Source organism: Danio rerio, chromosome 21, assembly GCF_049306965.1.
Source record: "Danio rerio strain Tuebingen ecotype United States chromosome 21, GRCz12tu, whole genome shotgun sequence".
NCBI classification, from domain to species: domain Eukaryota; kingdom Metazoa; phylum Chordata; class Actinopteri; order Cypriniformes; family Danionidae; genus Danio; species Danio rerio.
Genome location: NC_133196.1, coordinates 7,563,341 through 7,584,619, shown reverse-complemented (window position 1 = coordinate 7,584,619; position 21,279 = coordinate 7,563,341). Strand labels below are relative to the sequence as shown.

The following is a 21,279-nucleotide window of genomic DNA, read 5'->3' as shown; positions in this document are numbered from 1 at the left end:
GCAGTGAGGCAACAGTACGAGAAAGCGCCAGCGTCTTTAAAATCTGCGGTGTGAGGACATTTCGGTTTTGCGGGTAAGTATAATGCCAATAACAGAAAAAACGGTAAACAAAAATAACTGTGTGCAAGCATTGTTTTACACGTATAATCATGACTGCACATCTGTAGCGCCATCACCCAGCAATATCACTGTCTGAACGCAGGATAGCAGAAAAGGTAATGAAGTCCTTCAAATAGCAACAATCCCTCAAACAAACAAACACAACTGGTTCCGAGAGACATAAAAATAACCAAGGCAGTGCGGGTGTTAATTGCTAAAGATTTGCAGCTGTTTTCGCTGATTGGAGATGTGGGCTTTTGTCATCTTATAAAAGCACTCGATCCGAGTTACAGACTACAGTCTCGCATTTTTTCAGCACCAAGATAATTAAGATGGTTTATTTATGTTTACTTAAGTACAAATATGTTTATTTGAAATGGCCAATTTATCTTCATTAACTTCACATGTATGTTTATTTTCAAAGTGTAGGATTTTATGTGTTCTCCAGTTTGTACATGGGCTACCAGCAGCTGTCAGATTTCAGAGTTAATTTTTTTTGCAATACACTAGGAACTAGTGTACTTTTCTTGGCTTTTAAGTAAAACAAAATGAGTATTGCAATAAATCGTTTTTATTTTTTTCTCCTTAACCTCTTACTGTTCCTATTGCCTATAGAATACCGGGCGCAGCCCTGCTTAGCTTCAATGGGCGACCATGTGAGAGTTGCAGAGAGCTAGATACCAACACACTCTAAAAAAAAATTCCGTAAAAAAACGGTAAAATGTACTGGCAGCTCATTACACAAATATTTTACCGTAAATTAAAAACGGAAAACTTCTGTTAATTGACAGTGTGTCCACATTAAAAAAACTAAAAAATATTCGTTTTTTGACGGTTAAACTACTGTAAAATAACGAACCATTTTATAGTAATTTAAGGGTTTTCTATATAAAAAAACGGTTATTTTCTGTGTTTTTAAGGGTATACCAACAGTAAAAAAGCGGAACTATTTTGTGTTTTAATAGTATACCTACTGTAAAAAAACAGACAGATTCTGTGTTTTAATAGTATACCTACTGTAAAAAAACAGACAGATTCTGTGTTTTAATAGTATACCTACTGTAAAAAAACAGACAGATTCTGTGTTTTAATTGTATACCTACTGTAAAAAAACAGACAGATTCTGTGTTTTAATTGTATACCTACTGTAAAAAGAGGACTTTTTTGTTTTTTAATAGTATATATACAGTGAAAAAATGAACAGATTCTTTGTTTTAATGGGATACCTACTGTAAAAAAATTATTATTTTACTAATTTAATGCTCTTCAAGCAGCATAGAAATAGCAGTTGGTAAGGATAAACCTATACATATGGGAAATACACTACTAATGGTTTACCATAGTAAAACAAAACATGTATTCCATACTGTATGTATAGAGAAGCAGTAAATAGTTTGTTAACTGTGAACTTACAATGATTAGTACAAAAACAACTTTGCAATTAAAACAGATTCTTTAATGAATACAAATCATTTGAATTCCAAATAGCTAGTTATACACACAATAAATACATATTGACATGTGAATCACACAGTGAGAAGTCTTGGCAAATAATCTCAAAGCAAATTAGTTTTAAATGTTAGCTTTAAGATAATTGAGGACAAGTGGGCAAATTACAAGTACTTTACATTAAGAAACCAGGTTAACTGCAAGATGGCAGGAAACAGACGATACAACTGGGTCTTCTTCCGCTCCAATACTGATACTTCAATGGCTGTAAAAAAAAAAAAACATTACTAATGACATTTCACTTACAACTGGGGTAATTCCTTGCATGTCAATAGTTTACACAAATGAAAGTTTTATCATCATCTTCATGTCTCACTCTTGTCATTTCAAGCCTGTCTGACTGACATACTTCAACAGAACAAAATAGGAGAAATAGGAGCAGCATTCTTTAAAATATGATATTTTGTGTTTTGCAGAGGAAACAAAGTCATACAGGTTTAAAATGTCAAGAGAGTAGGTAAATTATGAATGATCAATTATTCAGTTTTGGGTGAGAAATCACTTTAAGATTTTTCAAAATAAAGTGTAGGTACTTTTGACAATATTCAGAACAATAATGCAAGAGAGAAACAGTAATATAAACAAAATATGCTGGTAACACTATAATAACTACGGGCTATGATTCATTTATGAAGCATTAGCAAATAGTGAATTCATTATCTGTTAAGCATTAACTCTACATTAATAGATGTTAGCAGTTGGTTATAAATACAGCTGCAAAATTTGCTACAGCTACAGTTTAATAATTGTGTTATCAAACTTAAATGATTGATTTTACATTACTATTTATAGATAAAAAAAAAAAAAATATATATATATATATATATATATATATATATATATATATATATATATATATATATATATATATATATATATATAAAATATTATATTTAATATTGCATTATTTACAAAATTTCTTCCAGTTGTGGCCTAATCTAAAGTGAGGATTATTTATGATTTATAAATCCTTATAAACGACAGTTAAACCTTGCTGAATAGCAGGAGTGCCAAAATATAACATAAAACTGGATAAAACAACAATAAAATAATTTAATGATATATTTCGAGGCAACATTTCAGTGTTATTTAGCTATGTTTAAACTGTACAGTAATTTTATTTTAGATAAGATTTATTTTTCATTTAATACAATAAAATGAATTTCATTTTTAGAATATAACTGAATCTTTAATTGTGATTTATAAGGCGATTTACAAAGCATAAACAATCCTCACTTTAGGCTACAAAACTGGATGAAGTTAACAAAAGCACTTATTAAAATAAGTATTGTATATACTTTATATACTTATTTTTTATACTTTATATACAAGTATAACAATTACTATTCATTCATGTATTTTCCTTCAGCTTAGTGTGTGCTCACACTATGTATAGTTGCCTTGAACCAGGCCGAAGCACTCTTGTCCTCCCTCCCGTCTCCCCTGACGTCCCGCACTCACATTGCATTCGAGCCTGAGCACTCTTACATCATCGATGATGTGCTGTTTAGTTTAGGAAGTGCTCTCAGCACGGAGGAGAATTCTTTAGTTATATTGTTTTAGTCGTTTGGGATGCAGTAACACGCTGTCAAGAATTTCGCCGAACAGATCAGCCACTTTTGATGTTAATAAACAATCATAAACTCCTTGTGCTGCAGGAATAGGAGGTTTGCTAAAGGCGCAGCTGTGGTGCAGTAAGGGGTTTGCGTTCATTGAACAGTAATAGTGGTTAATTTATCCAAATCAAAGTCCCTTGCAAACTGTCATAGATTAAAGACACAAACCCCTCACTGCACAACAGCTGCACCTTTAGCAAACCTCCTAGTACCTGCAGCACGTTTGACTCACGTCAAAAGTGGCTGATCTGTTCGGTAAAATATTTGACTGCGTGTCACTGCATATTGAACAACTAAAACGATATAACAATATAAAGAAATCTCCACTGTGCTGATTGAGAGCACTTGTTAAACTGAACAGTGCGTTATTGATGATGTAAGCATGCTCAGGCTCGAATGCAATGTGAGTGCGGGTCGTCGGGGGAGACAAGCACGCTTCCAGTTTCAAGGCAACTGTGCATAGCATGAGTACGCCCTTGGAAACACCCATACACACATTTACAAACACACTCATACATAACAGCCAATTAAGTTAATCAATTTCCCTATAGCTTATGTCTTTGGACTGTGGGGGAAACCGGAGCACCCGGAGGTCTTCTTGCTGTGAGGCAACAGTGCTAGCCACTGAGCCACTGTGCTGCCCAACTATTACTATATGCCTGAATAATAAGATATATAAATGTTAGTTTAAATAGTTTATTAACCATTTACTTACACATTCTGAATGATTAGAAAAAAAATACACCAACTATTCTTAAATTACTGGTTTGTAAATAATGCTATACTAAATTTAGTAATGAAAAATTAATCATTAACAAAATATAAAAACAAAATCATTAAGCACATTATAGATGTGCTTATACGTCAAGATTACAGCATTTGCAGCTGTAGTTATAAACTGTATACTAAGGTCTGTTAATGTAGAGTTAAAGCTTAACAGAACTTTTTGCTAATGCTTAATAAATTAATCAATAGTGTTTAGTTATTATAAAGTATTACCGGTTTGCTTAATTACCTTTAAATCTTCCAAGGATTCTGAAAGTCTTTCTGGTCTGACAGGAATCGAAGGAGTTTAGATGGTATGTTTCTGCTTGGTGCACTTTTTTCTGCTATGGACCTACATTCTGGATAGTTACTCAGCATGCTCCTGTTGTAAATACAACAAACATGTATCAACTTACTTGTCTTATAAAAATGAAATAAACTTAAAAATGTAAAAACATACCTTCATATAAACTCCAGAGTCAGGGCTGCTTCCTTAGGCTACATAATGTTTAGCACATAAGAGACTAAACATGTAGCTCACCACAATTAGGGGACAGCTCAATGATCTTGTTATTGTGACTGTGGACTCTTCTTCTGAAAAAAAGAAAAGAAAAGTGAGTTGTGTGTTGGGTCTGGTACACGTCCACATGGAAAGAACCTATATAAACATATGGTTTAATATAGGTTTTGATTTAGGTTTTTGAAATATGTGACAAATATAAAATTGGCTGTTTTCCTATATTACATGTACATATATGGGTACATATATGCACACCTATGTTAAATTATTAATATTATTAATAATATTATAAATATTATAATTATTATGTAAAATTATTCAAATACATGTCTGCTACATAATTTAAAAGAAATTAAAATATATATATTTACTTAATCAAATATTACAAGAAATAATTATAGTGCAAGAACAAAAATAAGGCAAAAAAAAACAAGGAAAGAAAAAAAAAATGTAAAAAAATTATAAACCATTTTGTTTTACATTTCTTTCTTTTCCACTATCTTTATACAAGAAAGAATTGACCTTGCAAATGTTTCAGGAAAACGTGTAGACATCATAGCTTTCCATCTCCTCTCACTTATTTGCCATAGTTAAATTCCATAACATGCCAATAACATGTGATACAAAATTCAAGTGGCACATACATAAGTTTTTCGCATTTTTTAAGTTAGTTCTTACCCAGAGAGCAAACCTACGTTAAATTAACATTGAATAAATGTTAAAACATCAATCAAACTATCATTGAAACAACGTTAAAAAGTCACCACTGATTTTTAGGCAGTTTTCCACCCTGAAATAATGGTAATTCTATGATAATAAATAGACAAAACTGTCCCAAAATCAGCATTTATTCAACCAAAATTAAATCTTATTTTTTTACAATGAACCCAACATTAAATAAAATGTTAAATCAACCACACTATCATACAATTAATGTTGAAATTTAAAGTAGATTTTTAGCCAGTTTTGCATCCTAAAAATAAAGTTATTACAATGACGCTAAATAGATTAAACGGTCACAAAATCAGCATGAAGGCCTGGCTCACCATCAAGATGCCCACATTGAAATTGTCTCTCTCATCATCAGGTGGCTAAGAGAGAAAAGAAAATAGATTCAGCAGTGGACCAGTTATTTCCTTATCACTTTAAACAGACATTACCAAAATAAAGAACTTGTAACATTTCAAATGATGCAAAAATAAATAATAATAATAAATAACTGCTTGGTTCATTTAACAGATTACAGTAGCAGCTTAAAAACCCAGACAAAACACCCACATCAACCCAGTACTTTTTAGTTTGAATACATGTTAACAAAATTCAAAACTTACTGAAGCAAAATGTGTTCATGTAAACACTTAGTAAAAATATAGGTACAAGTAATTGGTTTGCCAAATAATAAAAAAAAAACATCAATATCAAACAAAAACCCTGACAATTTTACCTCTTAAACTTGGAAGTTTACTGTCATCCCCTGTATTAGGTACAGATGGTCCAGCACAACTGCCTGAGTTCTGAAAGAGCAAAAACATTCTTGGTAAAATGACAATAGATGCAATGCTAAATATTAATCATTTTTTATTTTAATTTTTTGTATTATTTATAAAAATGCAGTACTGACCAGTCAGCATCAATTTTTACACCAACACACCTACAACAAAAATAACACTCATTCAGTTTGAAACATGCAGCACATAGTCTACTTTTATACTTTACAAACTTTGTGGATAATAAAAAAAAATGAAAACATTTAAAACCCCAGCTGTATTTTATTTCATTTGTCCATATTAATTCAAATTCAGTTTGGATTGAATGTAAGATTTAAGATTTTTATTTAGATTGCTGTGAAAATGTACCTGTACCTTGTACTTATAACCAAAATTACAGAACCTGGAAATCAACAAAGCAAAATATCAGTGAACCTTATATGTACAAAACACTTAAAACCAAACAGAAAAAACGCTGAACATTTTACCTCTTAAACTTCAAAGTTTACCGTCATCTCCTGTATAAGGTACAGAGGGTCCAGCACAACTGCCTGAGTTCTGAAAGAGCAAACACATTCTTGGTAAAATTATAATAGATGCAATGCTAAATATAAATCATTGTTTATTTTTTTGGTTAAAAAATGCAGTACTGACCAGTCAGCATCACTTTTTACACCAACACACCTACAACAAAAATAACACTCATTCAGTTTGAAACATGCAGCACGTAGTCTACTTTTAAACTTTAAACTTTGTAAATAACAAAAAAATGAAAACATTTAAAATCCCAGGTGTATTTTATTTCATTTGTCCATATTAATTCAAATTCAGTTTGGATTGAATGTAAGATTTAAGATTTTAATTTAGATTGCTGTGAAAATGTACCTGTACCTTGTACTTATAACTAAAATGACAACATAAACATAAAGCAAATCTTATATCATATATCAGTGAACCTTATATCTACAAAACACTCAAAATCAAACAGAAAAACCCTGAACACTTTACCTCTTAAACTTGAAAGTTTACAGTCATCTCCTGTATAAGGTACAGAGGGTCCAGCACAACTGCCTGAGTTCTGAAAGAGCAAACACATTCTTGGTAAAATGACAATAGATGCAATGCTAAATATAAATCATTATTGTTATGGTTAAAAATGCAGTACTAACCAGTCAGCATCAATTTTTACACCAACACACCTACAACAAAAATAACACTCATTCAGTTTGAGACAGTCTACATTTAGACTTCACAAACGTTGTGAACAATAAAAAAATGAAAACATTTAAAATCCCAGGTGTATTTTATTTCATTTGTCCGTATTAATTCAAATTCAGTTTGGATTGAATCTAAGAATTTACCTGTAACATGTACTTATAACCAAAATGAAAGAACCTGAAAGTCAACAAAGCAAAATATCAGTGAACCTTATTTGTGCAAATAAAACTCACTTAAAATCTACATAAAAAGATTTTATTTGCGATAACACCATGTGTAGTTCACTCTATTATCAAGGTTTCATTAAAATAAAACTCCTGATCTCCTAATAGTAAAGAAAGTATTGTTTGCTATAATGAATCGAACTGACAATTAGTTTGAAGAATTTTAAGACTGTGGAAGAACAACTCATCTTTATATCTTCATATTAGCTGCCCTTGAGGTTCTTAAAAGTGAATAAATAAATATCAATGACAGTTCAACTCGACTACAACAAACATTTAATTGTGTGCTTTAAGGTACACGTTGTATTTGAGGCCGAAAACGCATGACAGTGTAAACACTATAAATACGTTTAAATGTCACACACGTACTGTATCACTCTGTTATCTCTGTACACACAAACACGCGTCGCGAAATGCGGAAGTTTTTTTTTCGTTCCATTTGGCGAGCGTTGTTAAATTCCATAACACTCTCATCAGTTCTTGCTTCTTATTTGCGTCTATTACCCCAGTTTGTCACGCGGGATGAATGAAATGTTCATGAGTTAAAGTGAAACTGCCGAACTGCAGTTAAAGTCAGGCATCCTGCTGATTTGATTCATAAGGGCACTTGTTTGTCAGACGGCTCACCGGTCAGGTATACATCCGCGCTAAAATATCAAAGTATGAAAGTCACCCAGCTCCCAACCCAACGTTGAGAATAGATTAACGGCGATATATATTTTTTTTTATCGCGCGATAAGTCTCGCGTTAACGCAGCACGTTAATGCTGATAACGGCCCACCACTAATAAAAACTTTACGAGTGTGTATTTCCCCTCATACCGAGTTACAAATGCCTCCAATTCACGCGAGTCTAACTTGTAACTTACTTAAAAACCAGCAAAGCTGTTCCACTGAAACTCGGTCACACAGCCTTAATACGTCGGTCAAACTAAAGCTAACATTTGATAACGTCAGTAAAAATATGAAATTAGTCATTAATATGCAAACAAACACAGACGGTCAGGTGTTACGAGCGTTTGAAACACGTTAACGTTAGTGTTCATTAAAGGTAACGTATATCAACCAAACTACACGGTGACACAGACTTTGAATGCTATCCCTTGTTCAATGCACTGTACAAAGAAAACATTTATATTTCTATAAAATAATTAACATACCTTTTACACTCTTACAGACAAACTGACGTTTACCGTTAATCCAGTCAGGTGCAGAGGGAGTGAGTGGGTGATTGGACGTCACGCCACTTCCCGCGCACGGCAGTTTAGAAAAATACGGACAAACAACTGTAAATGAACAGATACCATATTTACTGATGAGGAAAACGTATAAAAAGGTAAAAAATCATTAGGTAAATGCTTGTTTAAATTACATTTAACCACTCATAGCTCAGTTTGATCTTAATGAAATAAAGTCTGATCTTATTAACAATCTTAAACGTAACTCACTGCTGTACTTTCCATGGGCGCTTCATAAAAGACAAAAATCATTTTAAATAACGATAAAAAGGTAATAAAGCAGTCTTTTAACTAAAATATTGTTATATGTTTTATTAATCGTACTTACCAGGGAAAAAACAGAGGAAGAAATATGTCCCGGTGTCCATCAAACGCTGTCTGAGCTGCGATCCCCTTCCCACAATGCAATTCAAAAATGTATATAAACGGAAAAACACCCGTAATACGTGTATACGGAAAAAATCTGTTAAAATATACAGTCATTTAACTGTTATTTTACAGATTTTTTTTACAGTGCAGATATCGCCTGAGTTTTGACAACTGGTTGCGAGATGCAATGAGCTTCATCCATTTGGAAAATATCAGGTTTAAAATAAATGGCAACACTAGGGCTTTTTCTAAAACATGGAACCCATTTAGAAATGTATTTTCTGAGCATGTCAGTATCTCTACAAACTGTCAATCTATATATAATAATGTAAAGCTTAACCAGAGACGAGGGATGGAAATTAGCTTTATGTTATATGCCCTATGAACGCAACATCAGTTGTCTTTGTATAACAATGCCAAGTTTATTGTCACTGTTAAATGAACAAAAAATTAAAAATAAATTAAAAATGTGCGTGCATTTACTGTAGGAATCTTTCATTTCCACTCCAATTATAATAATGGTTTTATTGAAATGAAAGTTCAGCTTTTTAGATTTTTTCATTTAATAAAAAAAAACAGATTTTGTTTCACTGCATCATTTTTACCAAGGGTGCCAATATTTTTGACCATTGTATACTTGCTATAAAAAAATAAAATGTCCACCCCCAATATTAATAATTTTACTTCAATGAAAAGTTAATTTTTTTGTTTGTTTGTTTTTTATAAAAAGATTCAGATTTAATTTCACTGCATTATTTGTAGGGCTGCCCCCGACTAAAGATATTCCTAGTCGACTAACATTCCTGCATTTTAGCGATTAATCAAATAATCGTTCATTTATGATATTAATATAATAACTTGCGTATATACTAGGAATATAGTCCAAGTTGAAGTTTAACACTTCCACGTGACAGAAAATGCTAAAGCATGATATTAGCGCATTCAAAACGAAATTAAGTGCTTAAAACGGAATAGTAAACCGTTTAAATAGAGTGCTTACACACAAAAATCAGTGACCAGAACGTTATAGGCTAATTATGACATAAAAACAGCAATCAGACTGCCTGTGCATTTTAATAATTTATTATCAAAAATACAAACTGTAACAGTTACATGTCAAACAAACAAACAAACAAAAAAAAAACAGTTTTTAATAAAATAAACTAAAATTCGTTCTTTAAAATAAATCAAATAAACTTATTAGCAACTTAGGCCTAGTACAAAACTAGGCAAAAAAAATAATAAATAAATAAATAAATACTGTAGCAAAAACGCAGTTTGGTATTAAATACAGTGGAAAATTAAAATTTATATAATTTTTATATTGTTCAAAAGGAAAATTAACAAAAACGAACAACTTAATAAATGCACATCGCACAACGCCAAAACTTAGAATAAAAAAAGAAGGCAGCAAACAAATTAACAGCCTAATTATGATTGAATTGTTTAGAACAACTATTTACGACAAAATGTGGAACAAATAATTTAAAGAACACTAATACAAATAAAAAATATCAGAGTAAAGCCACAAACTACCATTAAGATGACGGATGAGTCTTGACCTGAAACAACAAATTAAAAACATCAGACTAATTTTTCTAACAGAATAAAAAACAACTTCTGCATTATATAAAAACGAAAAAATAAAAATAATATGTATTTATTTATTTGTATAGCCTACCCGATATAAAAATAAAATACCCGTTTTTTTATATATATATGTATATATAGCCTAATGGATAGCAAACAGAAACACTACAAAAAGGAAATTAAGCATTCTTACCTAAGCTCTCAATTCGATTTTATTTTTTTCATATTATGTGAGAGGAACACCAGCTTGTCCACATTGCTGGGAAGAAGGAAGCTTCTCGACTTGTTCACAATGAAGCCGGCCTTTGAAAAGATGCGCTCTGATGGAGTGGATGTGGAAGGGATACAGTGGAGGCGTTTAGGCGTTAGGCGTTGATGCTGATGTCATACACTGACTGCGCAGCCCTTGATTGCGTAATTTCACGTGATTTTATTATTTTTTTTGCAACTAACCGACTAATGAAAATGTATTCGACCAAGCCCTCTTCATATCGACTAAAGTTTAGTCGACTATTTGGGGGCAGCCCTAATTATTTGCTCATATTTACAGTACTTAGAGTGACAATAATTTGGAGCATGACTCTATATGCACATATCTAAGTGCTTAAGCACATCTGCAACTGTGTATGAGTCTCAAATCAACAGGATGAAGAGATGAACTGATGGACAGAGAGAAAGAAGAGGTGTATGTTTAAAAAAAAAGGGAGAGGAGAGAAGTGAATTCTGGGAAAACATCCAGACAGACGGCATGGAGCCCTCTTCAGTGTGTGTGTGTGTGTGTGTGTGTGTGTGTGTGTGTGTGTGTTAAATGCTGGGAAATGTGCGTTCTTCAGGATAATACTTAAAAGCCTTCACCTCATTTGCTAAATGAAAGATACAAGTTAAGAGACAGACTTGAGAGTTTTTTTTCATACAGTAGATGTGAGTGTGTATATGTCTATGGGTGATTAAAAATTGAATACATATACAGTGTGTGTGTGTGTGTGTGTGTGTGCGTGTGTGTGTGAGAGTGAGTAAATGTGAGTGTGTTTGTTGTTTGTGTGTGTGTGTGTGTGTGTGTGTGTGTGTGTGTGTGTGTGTGTGTGTGTGTGTGTGTGTGTGTGTGTGTGTGTGTGTGTGTGTTGATGAAAACACACAGACACACACACACAGGTACACAAATGAGTGTGATTCATAAACACAGCGCAGACACTTTCAGTCTAAGCACACAACAGCATTTCTATTTATGGAAGAGAGATAGACAGAGAAACTGCTGCTGTATATATGACAAATATGATATTTTAAAAGGGAAATCATAATAAAAATCTACAGTATGATTAACAAATTAAGTTACACTATTAAATCTATGTGTACCAAAAGTGCATGTTATATATAACACATATTAATGTATTACTTTTATAGTAGTATTATTATTATATTTTTTTATCATTCTTTATTATTATACTTTATATTTAAAATAATATAAATAATTTATTTATACATAATGACACATACTTAAATGTATATAAACATGTCATATATTTGTACTTATTTATTTACATTGTATTTATTAAATTACATATTTTACTGTGATTACATGTACAGTATAAATATATTATTATTTCAAGGGATCTTATGTATGTTTTCATGCACAGTATTTATAGTTGAATTATTAGCCCCTCTGATTTATTAGCCCCCCTGTTTATTTTGTTCCCCAATTTCTGTTTAGTGGAGAGCAGATTTTTCCAACACATTTCTAAACGTAATATTTTTAATAACTCATCTCTAATAACTGATTTATTTTATCTTTGCCATGATGACAGTAAATAATATTTGACTAGATATTTTTCAAGACACTTCTATACAGCTTAAAGTGACATTTAAAGGCCTAACTAGGCTAATTAGGTTAACTAGGCAGGTTAGGGTAATTAGTATAATGATGGTTTGTTCTGTAGACTATCAAAAAATACATAGCTTAAAGGGGCTAATAATTTTAACTTATAATGGTGTTTAAAAAATTAAAAACTGCTTTTATTCTAGCCAAAATAAAACAAATAAAACTTTATCCACTAGGAAAAATATTATCAGAAATACTGTGAAAATTTCCTTGCTCTGTTAAACATCATTTGGGAAACATTTAAAAAGGAAAAAGAAATTCAAAGGGAGGCTAATAATTCTGACTTCAACTGTACATAAACATACATAAGCTCCTTTGAAATAAATCAATCCATAATCCAAAGTGTTACATTATATTAATGCAAAATATTTTAGATTTAATATTTTGATTCACTAATTTTAATTGACATTAGGTTTATATCTTAATAGTTCATTGATAATAACCCACTTAATCATCAAGGAAAACACCTAACAGCCAAAAAACAAATAAATACTTGCAATTATTCATTCATTCAATCATGCAAACTCCACACAGAAATGCCAACTGGCCCAGCCAGGACTCAAATGAGTGACCTTCTTGCTGTGAGGCGACTGTGCTAACCACTAAGCCACCAACTTACAATTAGGATGGATACAAAAATTGTGAAAAAAATATTATATGTGTTTATAAACTCTAGATAAAAGGCAGCTCAATAGTTCAATCACAGTATTATGACGTTTTTTCTTTCGCTCTTCAGTGTTTGGGCTTTAGCAGTGACATTTATATTAATCTAAACTGAACTTCAACTCTGAAAACTGGACTGAAGCAGTTATAATTTATTAGAAGGTTTTTATGTCAAGCTGCTCTGGCAGTCTACATTGTAAAAGCGCTATAGAAATAAAGATGAGCTGAATATTTGGACTCACCGTTTTCCTCTCTGTTTTGATCTCCTGAGAGTATCTGGTGAGCTCAGCGATGATCTGTGACATCATATTCTCCGCGATGACCTCATGCTGACCGGCGTAATCGTTCAGCTCGTTCAACGTTGAATGAAATGCACGGCACCACGTATATCTGACACACACACACAAACAAACACATTCATCATTAATACAACATGCATGAGACTAATCTAAAATTTCCCAAACAAAAATGTCGGCAGAGATGTACAAAGTACTAAAGACCCAGACTTTAGTAAAAGTACAAGTGCTCTATTAAAAAAGTGACTTGAGTTGAAGTTGAAGTGCTCTTTAAGCACCATACTTAAGTGGAAGTGCTAAAGTATACAACATTTTTTGTACTTAAGTATTGCAAGTTGTTAATTTTTAAAATGTACTACTCAAGTACTGAAAGTAAAAGTACAAGTATTGTGTAATGTAGTTATTAAAGAAAGCAGTCAAAAGACTTCATTTTGTTTTGTTTATTTTTAATATCTTTTTTTAGGGCACGTGATTAAGCAGAACGAAAAGAAACGGGGCTCACTATAACATTTTCTCTCGTGTTTGAAACACAGATCTGACAGACTATAACAGCTTTAACACACACCTTTTAAAGTTGTGTGTCACAAAAATACTCTGAAATCCACTCAAAATGCTATTAAAATGCAATTTCCTATCGGGAGTTACCGGTTGTAAATGCTGTAAGCGGAAGTTCTAAACGTTCTACTGGAAGACGCTGGTCACTATGGCGCCCTCCATGCAGCAGCCAAGAAAAAGGTCTGTAATTGAAACGAGTAGGGGTGTGAATCTATACTGATCTCATGGTTTGGTTACGATTATCATGCCATAGATTCTGTTCAATACATAATTAGATTTTTTCTTCACAACACAAGATTTTGTTTTATTAAACTCTATAAATCTATTTATATTTCTATATTATTTGTAATACAACTTTGTTCTTTAATACAGCAGTAAGATATATGAACTGCCTTAATTTGACCTGCTCAAAGAAAACTCCAACACAAGCACAGAAGACAGCATGAGCATTTATAGCAAATAAACTAACGTAAATATTATCCTGCTTGCTTTTTGAGCGCTGACAGGCGAGGTCTTACACCCCTATGATTGATTATTGTCTTCATCTGCTCAACAGAAAGGGCTGCGATCGGATTTAGAAATGAAAGCGATGTTCACTGATGGCAGGAAGAACAGCCGCGGTTACAGACTATATGCGCATAATACGCGGTTATCACAGGTAATCCATAATAGACACAGTGGAGAAGACTTGCACCTCAGGCACGCTCGTGGCTTTATCCACAAGTATCGCTTTAACAGCCAAGAGGAGAGGAAAAGTTACCTCACAAACAGGCCAGCGGGTCAAATGTCCAAAGGGGGAGAGAGGTAAAGATTTACAGCATTTCTTCTTAGTAGAGAAATAGCGGTTTGTGTGCTGTGCCGCCTTCATTGTAGTAAGAGCGTTATTTACTCGCCCTCGCCACCTTCTCCATAGTATTCTACTCCGGCATCGCTCATAGGAGATAAATGACATCAGAACGTAATAACCGGTTATCATCTATTACTGAACCAATATCGATAATTTTGACACCCCTAGTAACGAGTAACGATGCAGCACATAAAAAATCTATCAGAGTAAAAGTGTTAAACTCATCGAAAATATGTACTGAAGTAAAAGTGGAAAAAAACAATACTCCAGTAGAGTACAGACACAGCCTTTTAGTACTTAAGTACAGTAGTGGAGTAGTTCTAGTCCAGGCTGAAACGTAGAGGGGACAGAGCTTTCTCTGTGGCGGGTCTTCGGCTGTGGAACACCTTGCCAATTGAAATTAGAATGGCTCCATCTTTATCTATTTTTAAATCACTTCTTAAAACGTACCTTTTTAGCTTGTCTTTTTAAGATTATTTTAATAGTTATTTCTATTGCTACAGTTTACATTTTTACTGACGTTTCTCTTGCTTTATTTCTATGTTTTATATCTTGTCTTTTTATTTTTACCTTGTCTTATGTACAGCACTTTGGTCAGTCTTGTGACTGCTTTTAAATGTGCTATATATAAATAAATGAACTTGAATTTCTACTTCGTTACTATACATCTCTGAATGCCGGTGTATCCAAACTTGCATACTTTCTTACTATATAGCTATAACTATACATTGTTCCGCCTGTTAGTACGGTGTGCCCTTAACATGCATTAAAGTGCGTTTTTGGAAAGACTATAGAATGCACAAGACATAAAAATACCCATCTACATGTGGACATGGCCGCAGTGCTTCTGAATTTGATTAATACTGCTCAAATTCAAACTATACAGTAGGGATGTAACGGTATTGTAAATAACGTTATACCGCAATATTAATTTTTTCCGATATTACCGTAGTCGCATGACTCGGTAAAACTATAGGTCTTCTGAAAAAAATTTGCTCAGGCGAATGAAGCGAACAGGAGGTAGCGAAAACTACAATTCCCATCAGCCAAGGCTTGGCCATAATCCCTTGCGGTCTGTTGTCGCTACAGATCCATAAATGCGGAAATGGAGTGTGCTGCTAGAAGCGGGGATCAAAAAGAGCTGGAAAACCCTAAAGCGGGTGTTGTCGCCGCGCGCATACTGAATAGTGGTGTTGTCGCGCGATTTCTTATCAGCTGTGTTGTCGCGCGCGTACTGAATAGTGGTGTTGTCGCGCAAGTTCTTATCAGCTGTGTTGTCGCGCGCGTACTGTAAAGCGGGGACAGAGGGTATGTCGTGTTGCGGGGGCACTTTTGATCATTTTGGAAGGGAACTTTCTATCCAAGACTAAAAAGGGCATGTGCACTGCACAGGTTGAGCACTGCTGAGTTGGGGAATACGACTAATAATCAGTCATGGGGACTGCAGAAACACAGCACACTGTTCAGATTGATGCAGACATGAGATCTCTTTCTCACTCATGGTTTGTCCTCTCAAGTGGGGGAAAGACAATGCACAACGTTACCCACTGCTGTCAACCTGGGCCAAGTCATATCTCTCTTGTCCCAGAAACCTCAGTCCCAAATGAGAGGGTTTTTTTTCTGTTGCAGGGCACATTGTAAATACCCAGAGATACCAGCTTTTACCAGATTATAGTTATATGATAAGTTTCCTTTAAACCCATCTCTATCTAAGTGAGTGAGTGATTAAATGATGAATGTGACGAGTTTTCAACAATACTAAATTGAAACTTAATTTTTTTACATGGTTTAATATTTTTTTGTTATTAAAATTGAAGTTCCTGTTTCAAAGCTTACAGATAGATGGCTAATTTGTATGTCATTGACACTTTTGGCACTTTTTTGGAGTATTTTCATAAGTTTTGTTTTTTCTTGTAAATGATTCAATAAATACCGTACCGTGACATTCATACCGAGGTATTACCGTACCGTGAAATTCTGATACCGTTACATCCCTACTATACAGACAATACTGTTTAATGCTCGTGAAGCAAGTTCAGACTCAATTGTAATATCCATTGGAGTAGTATGTGATTTTGGATGCAGTGCATGAGGAGAAACAAATAATCAAACATACTTATTCTCGTCTTCATCCTTCTTCTTAGGCTGGTATTTCTTGGACAGATTCCTGCATAAGAATGAACACAAGAAAAGAGGATGAGTGCTTGTGTTTGCAATGCTAACATGCTTCTCATATTCTTTCATACACTGACAGACTAGATAAATAACATCCGGGAAATATTCTGTTTGCATACTGCACATACTCAATCAGAAAGATGACAGAGATCAAATATGCACTCTTACAAGCATCTACAGCATATTACGCATTATAATAATATCAGAGTAAACAGTGTCATAACACACAGTTCATTAGCAATAGCTTAGTATAAATACACAGTATTCGGTATGGAATACAACACGAAAAATGTTTCCAAATTGCATTGTTCTCCCTACCATTTTTAATCTGTTATCTCTATTTTTTTGTAAAGCTGCTTTTGACCATTAGATGAATGCGACATACTTAATTTATTATCTTAGGTGAGGCGAGATCTTATACTTAAAGGGTAATTGTGCTTATGCAATAGCAAAGTTATATAAAGCTAAAAAGTACCAGAATAGGTACTCGGTATTGGTCGATCACCATTACAAGGAATTAGTACTTTTTATCAGCTGCAAAAATCCTAATCGGAGCATCTCTAGTATTAAGTGATCTTGATCTTCTCTGAATCTTCTGATGGATGGATGGATGGATGGATGGATGGATGGATGGATGGATGGAACAAACAACAGGATGAATGGAGGGATGGATGGATGGATGGATGGATGGATGGAACAACCAACAGGATGAATGGAGGGATGGATGGATGGAGGGATGGATGGATGGATGAATGGATGGATGGATGGATGGATGGATGGATGGATGGATGGATGGATGGAACAACCAACAGGATGAATGGAGGGATGGATGGATGGATGGAACAACCAACAGGATAAATGGAGGGATAGATGGATGGATGGATGGAACAACCAACAGGATGAATGGATGGATGGATGGATGGATGGATGGATGGATGGATGGATGGAACAACCAACACGGATGGATGGATGGATAGATGGAACAATTAACATAGATCGATGGATGGATGGATGGATGAATGGATGAATGGATGGAAAGATGGATGGATTGATTGATGGAACAACCAACACGGATGGATGGATGAATGGCTGGATGGAACATCCAACAGGGATGGACGGACGGACGGACAGACAGACAGACAGACAGACAGACAGACAGATACATAGACAGACAGACAGACGGACGGACGGACGGAACAACCAACACAGATGGATGGCTGGATGGACGGAACAACCAACAGGGACGGACGGACAGACGGACGGACAGACAGACAGATGGATAGGATGGATGGATGGATGGATAAATGATGGCTGGAACAACCAGCACGGATGGATGAATAAATAGCTTGATAGTATAAAAGGTGCATATTAGGACTGTTGGGCCCCATGGCTGGAATTGCTTAAGGCCTCCAAATCACTAAATTCACCCCACTGTGGGGGAAACCGGAGCATGCAGAAGAAACCCACGCCAATACAGGGAAAACATGCAAACTCCACACAGAAATGCCAACTGACCTAGCCAGGACTCAAACTAGTGACGTTCTTGCTGAGAGGCAACAGTGCTAACCACTGAGCCACCATGCCATCCCCAATTTACTTCTTTAATATATTTAATGAGCTTACACTTGATAAAACTATGTAATTCAGAAGCCAATCAGAGTGCTCGGTTAAGAAAAGTGACCAATCAAAAGAAAGAATCCATTTTAATCTGACGTTGAGTGAATATGTGTGTTGTTTTCCTCCATGGTGTGTTTTAAAGTGATGTACAGCTCGATGTCGGTGTGTGTGGAAACTGACACAAAGACGGTCTTTCATTCTTTGTCTCGTTCTCGTCAGTCAGATGTTTCCCAGCTTTTTTATTATCACAGTCTATAAATATACAGAGCGTCTGCTCATCATCAGGGCCTCGGGCAGGTGTGTGTGCGTGTCTGTGTGTCTATCTCTCTGTATGTGTGTGTTTGTGTGTCTCTCTGTGTGTTTGAGCGCATGTTTGTGTTTTTCTGTGTGTGTTTGTTTGTGTGTGTGTCAGTCTCTTTCTCTCTCTTTAGGTGTTTTGTGCATCTCTGTGCCTGTGTGTGTGTGTGTGTGTGTGTGTGTGTGTGTGTGTTTGTGTGCGCGTCTATGTGAGTCTTTTTTTTGTGTTTGTGTTTTTGTGTCTTTGCATGCATGTCTGTGTGTCTTTCTTTTTCTGTGTGTGTTTGTGTGTCTTTGTATGTATGTCTTTCTCTGTGTGTTGGTGTACGTTTGTATGTCTCAGTGTGTGTCTATCTGTGTGTGGCTCTCTTTTTCTGTGTGTGTGTGTGTGTCAGTCTCTTTCTCTACGTGTGTTTTGTCCATCTCTGTGCCTGTGTGTGTGCTTGTGTGTGCGTCTATGTGTGTCTCTTTTTCTGTGCTTGTGTTTTTGTGTCTTTGCATGCATGTCTGAGTCTCTGTGTCTGTGTTTGCATGCATGTCTGTGTCTGTTTGTGTGTGTGTTTGTGTGTCTGTCTTTTTCTATGTGTGTTTTTCTCTGTGTGTTTGTGTGTGTATACGTTTGTATGTCTCAGTGTGTGTCTGTTTCTCTTTGTGTGTTTATCACTCTGTATGTGTGTGTGCATGTTTGTGTTTTTCTGTGTGTGTTTCTGTGTGTTGTTCTGTGTGTGTGTGTGTCTCTCTCTCTCTCTCTAGGTGTTTTGTGCATCTCTGTGCCCGTGTGTGTGCGTCTATGTGTGTCTCTTTTTCTGTGTTTATGTTTTTGTGTCTTTGCATGCATGTCTGTGTCTCTGTGTCTGTATAAATGTGTGTGTCTTTTTCTGTGTGTGTTTGCGTGTCTTTGTATGTGTGTCTTTCTTTGTGTGTACGTTTGTATAGGTGTGTTTATTGTGTGTCTATCTCTCTGTATGTGTGTGCGTGAGTTTGTGTGTACGTCAGCGTGTGTCTATCTGTGTGTGGCTCTCTTTTTCTGTGTGTGTGTGTGTTTGTTTCTCTTTGTGTGTCTATTCATTGTATGTGTGTGCGCAATTTTGTTTTCTTGTGCGTGTTTGTGTGTGTGTTTGTGTGTGTCAGTCTCTTTCTCTCTCTAAGTGTGTTTTGTCCATCTCTGTGCCTGTGTGCGTGTTTGTGTGTGTGTCTATGTGTGTCTCTTTTTCTGTGTTGTGTTTTTGTGTCTTTGCATGCATGTCAGTGTCTCTGTGTGTGTGTGTGTGTATGTGTGTGTGTGTGTGTGTGTGTGTGTGTGTGTGTGTGTGTGTGTGTGTGTGTATGTGTGTGTGTGTGTGTCTTTCTTTTTCTGTGTGTGTGTGTGTGTGTGTGTGTGTGTGAGTGTGTGTGAGTGTGTGTGTCTTTCTTTTTCTGTGTGTGTGTGTTTGTGTGTCTTTGTATGTGTGTTTTTCTGTGTATTTGTGTACGTTTGTATGTCTCAGTGTGCGTCTATCTGTGTGTGGCTCTCTTTTTTCTTTCTGTCTGTCTGTGTGTGTGTGTGTGTGTGTGTGTGTGTGTGTTTGTGTGTGTGTCTTTCTGTGTGTGTCTGTTTCTCTTTGTGTGTCTATCTCTCTGCATGTGTGTGTGTGTGTGTGTATGCTTGTCACTCTCTCTGTCAGTGTGTATATGTGTGTTTGTATTTGTGTGTGTATCTCTTTCTCTCTCTTTCTGTGTGTGTGTGTACCTTGCCGAAGGGCAACAACACACGCAAAAAAGTAAACACAGCCTAATACACATACACACACACACACGCCTATAGCAAGACAAACAGCTCTCGTCCCCCATCAGCCCTTCTGCAGCTCAACAACTGTTCATAGTAGAATCAAGTAAACACACTGTACAACTCAACCTTCAACACACAAAGGTCTCAGTCCCACAATACAACACATTCAGTTAGACTCCTGCATTCTTATGTGTACTCTGCAAACATTTGACTGTGACTGGAAAATAATTAATCAAGTAATGAACAATGTTTATATATGATTCAATTATGAATCAATGTGATGAAATTCTCCACATATAATCAATATAGTTCATATATACAAGAATTAATAAATGTGTCTGTGAATCAAAATAAATGTTTATGATTATACATGTCATAAATACAGTCACCATTTTGTTATTATAAAATGATATTAGTATGTAATATAAAAACAAAAGTATTAATAATCTACCCACAATTTCAAAGAAGTTTAGAAGAATTATGAATATTTATAAATAAATAATCTGTTATCTGTGACCATCTGACTAAAAAGTGACCTACTTAACTAGCTG

The 21,279-nt window shown here is 34.8% G+C and overlaps 1 protein-coding gene across 44 annotated transcripts in view; it reads right to left on the bottom strand.

Annotated features, from left to right (window-relative positions):
* The window catches only part of fnbp1b (formin binding protein 1b), a 175,508-nt gene that overhangs the window by 67,427 nt on the left and 86,802 nt on the right, over positions 1–21,279 (bottom strand). For all 44 annotated transcript variants that reach the window (XR_012397107.1, XM_073935755.1, XM_068215986.2 and 41 more), the window contains exons 3-4: positions 16,988–17,038; positions 13,416–13,563 (exon numbers count right to left, since the gene is read on the bottom strand). Coding sequence is in view for 43 of the 44 variants with exons in the window: in XM_073935755.1 (XP_073791856.1) it covers positions 13,416–13,563; positions 16,988–17,038 (199 nt within the window). In the remaining variant the exon portion in view is untranslated. The remainder of the gene's footprint in view (positions 1–13,415; positions 13,564–16,987; positions 17,039–21,279) is intronic.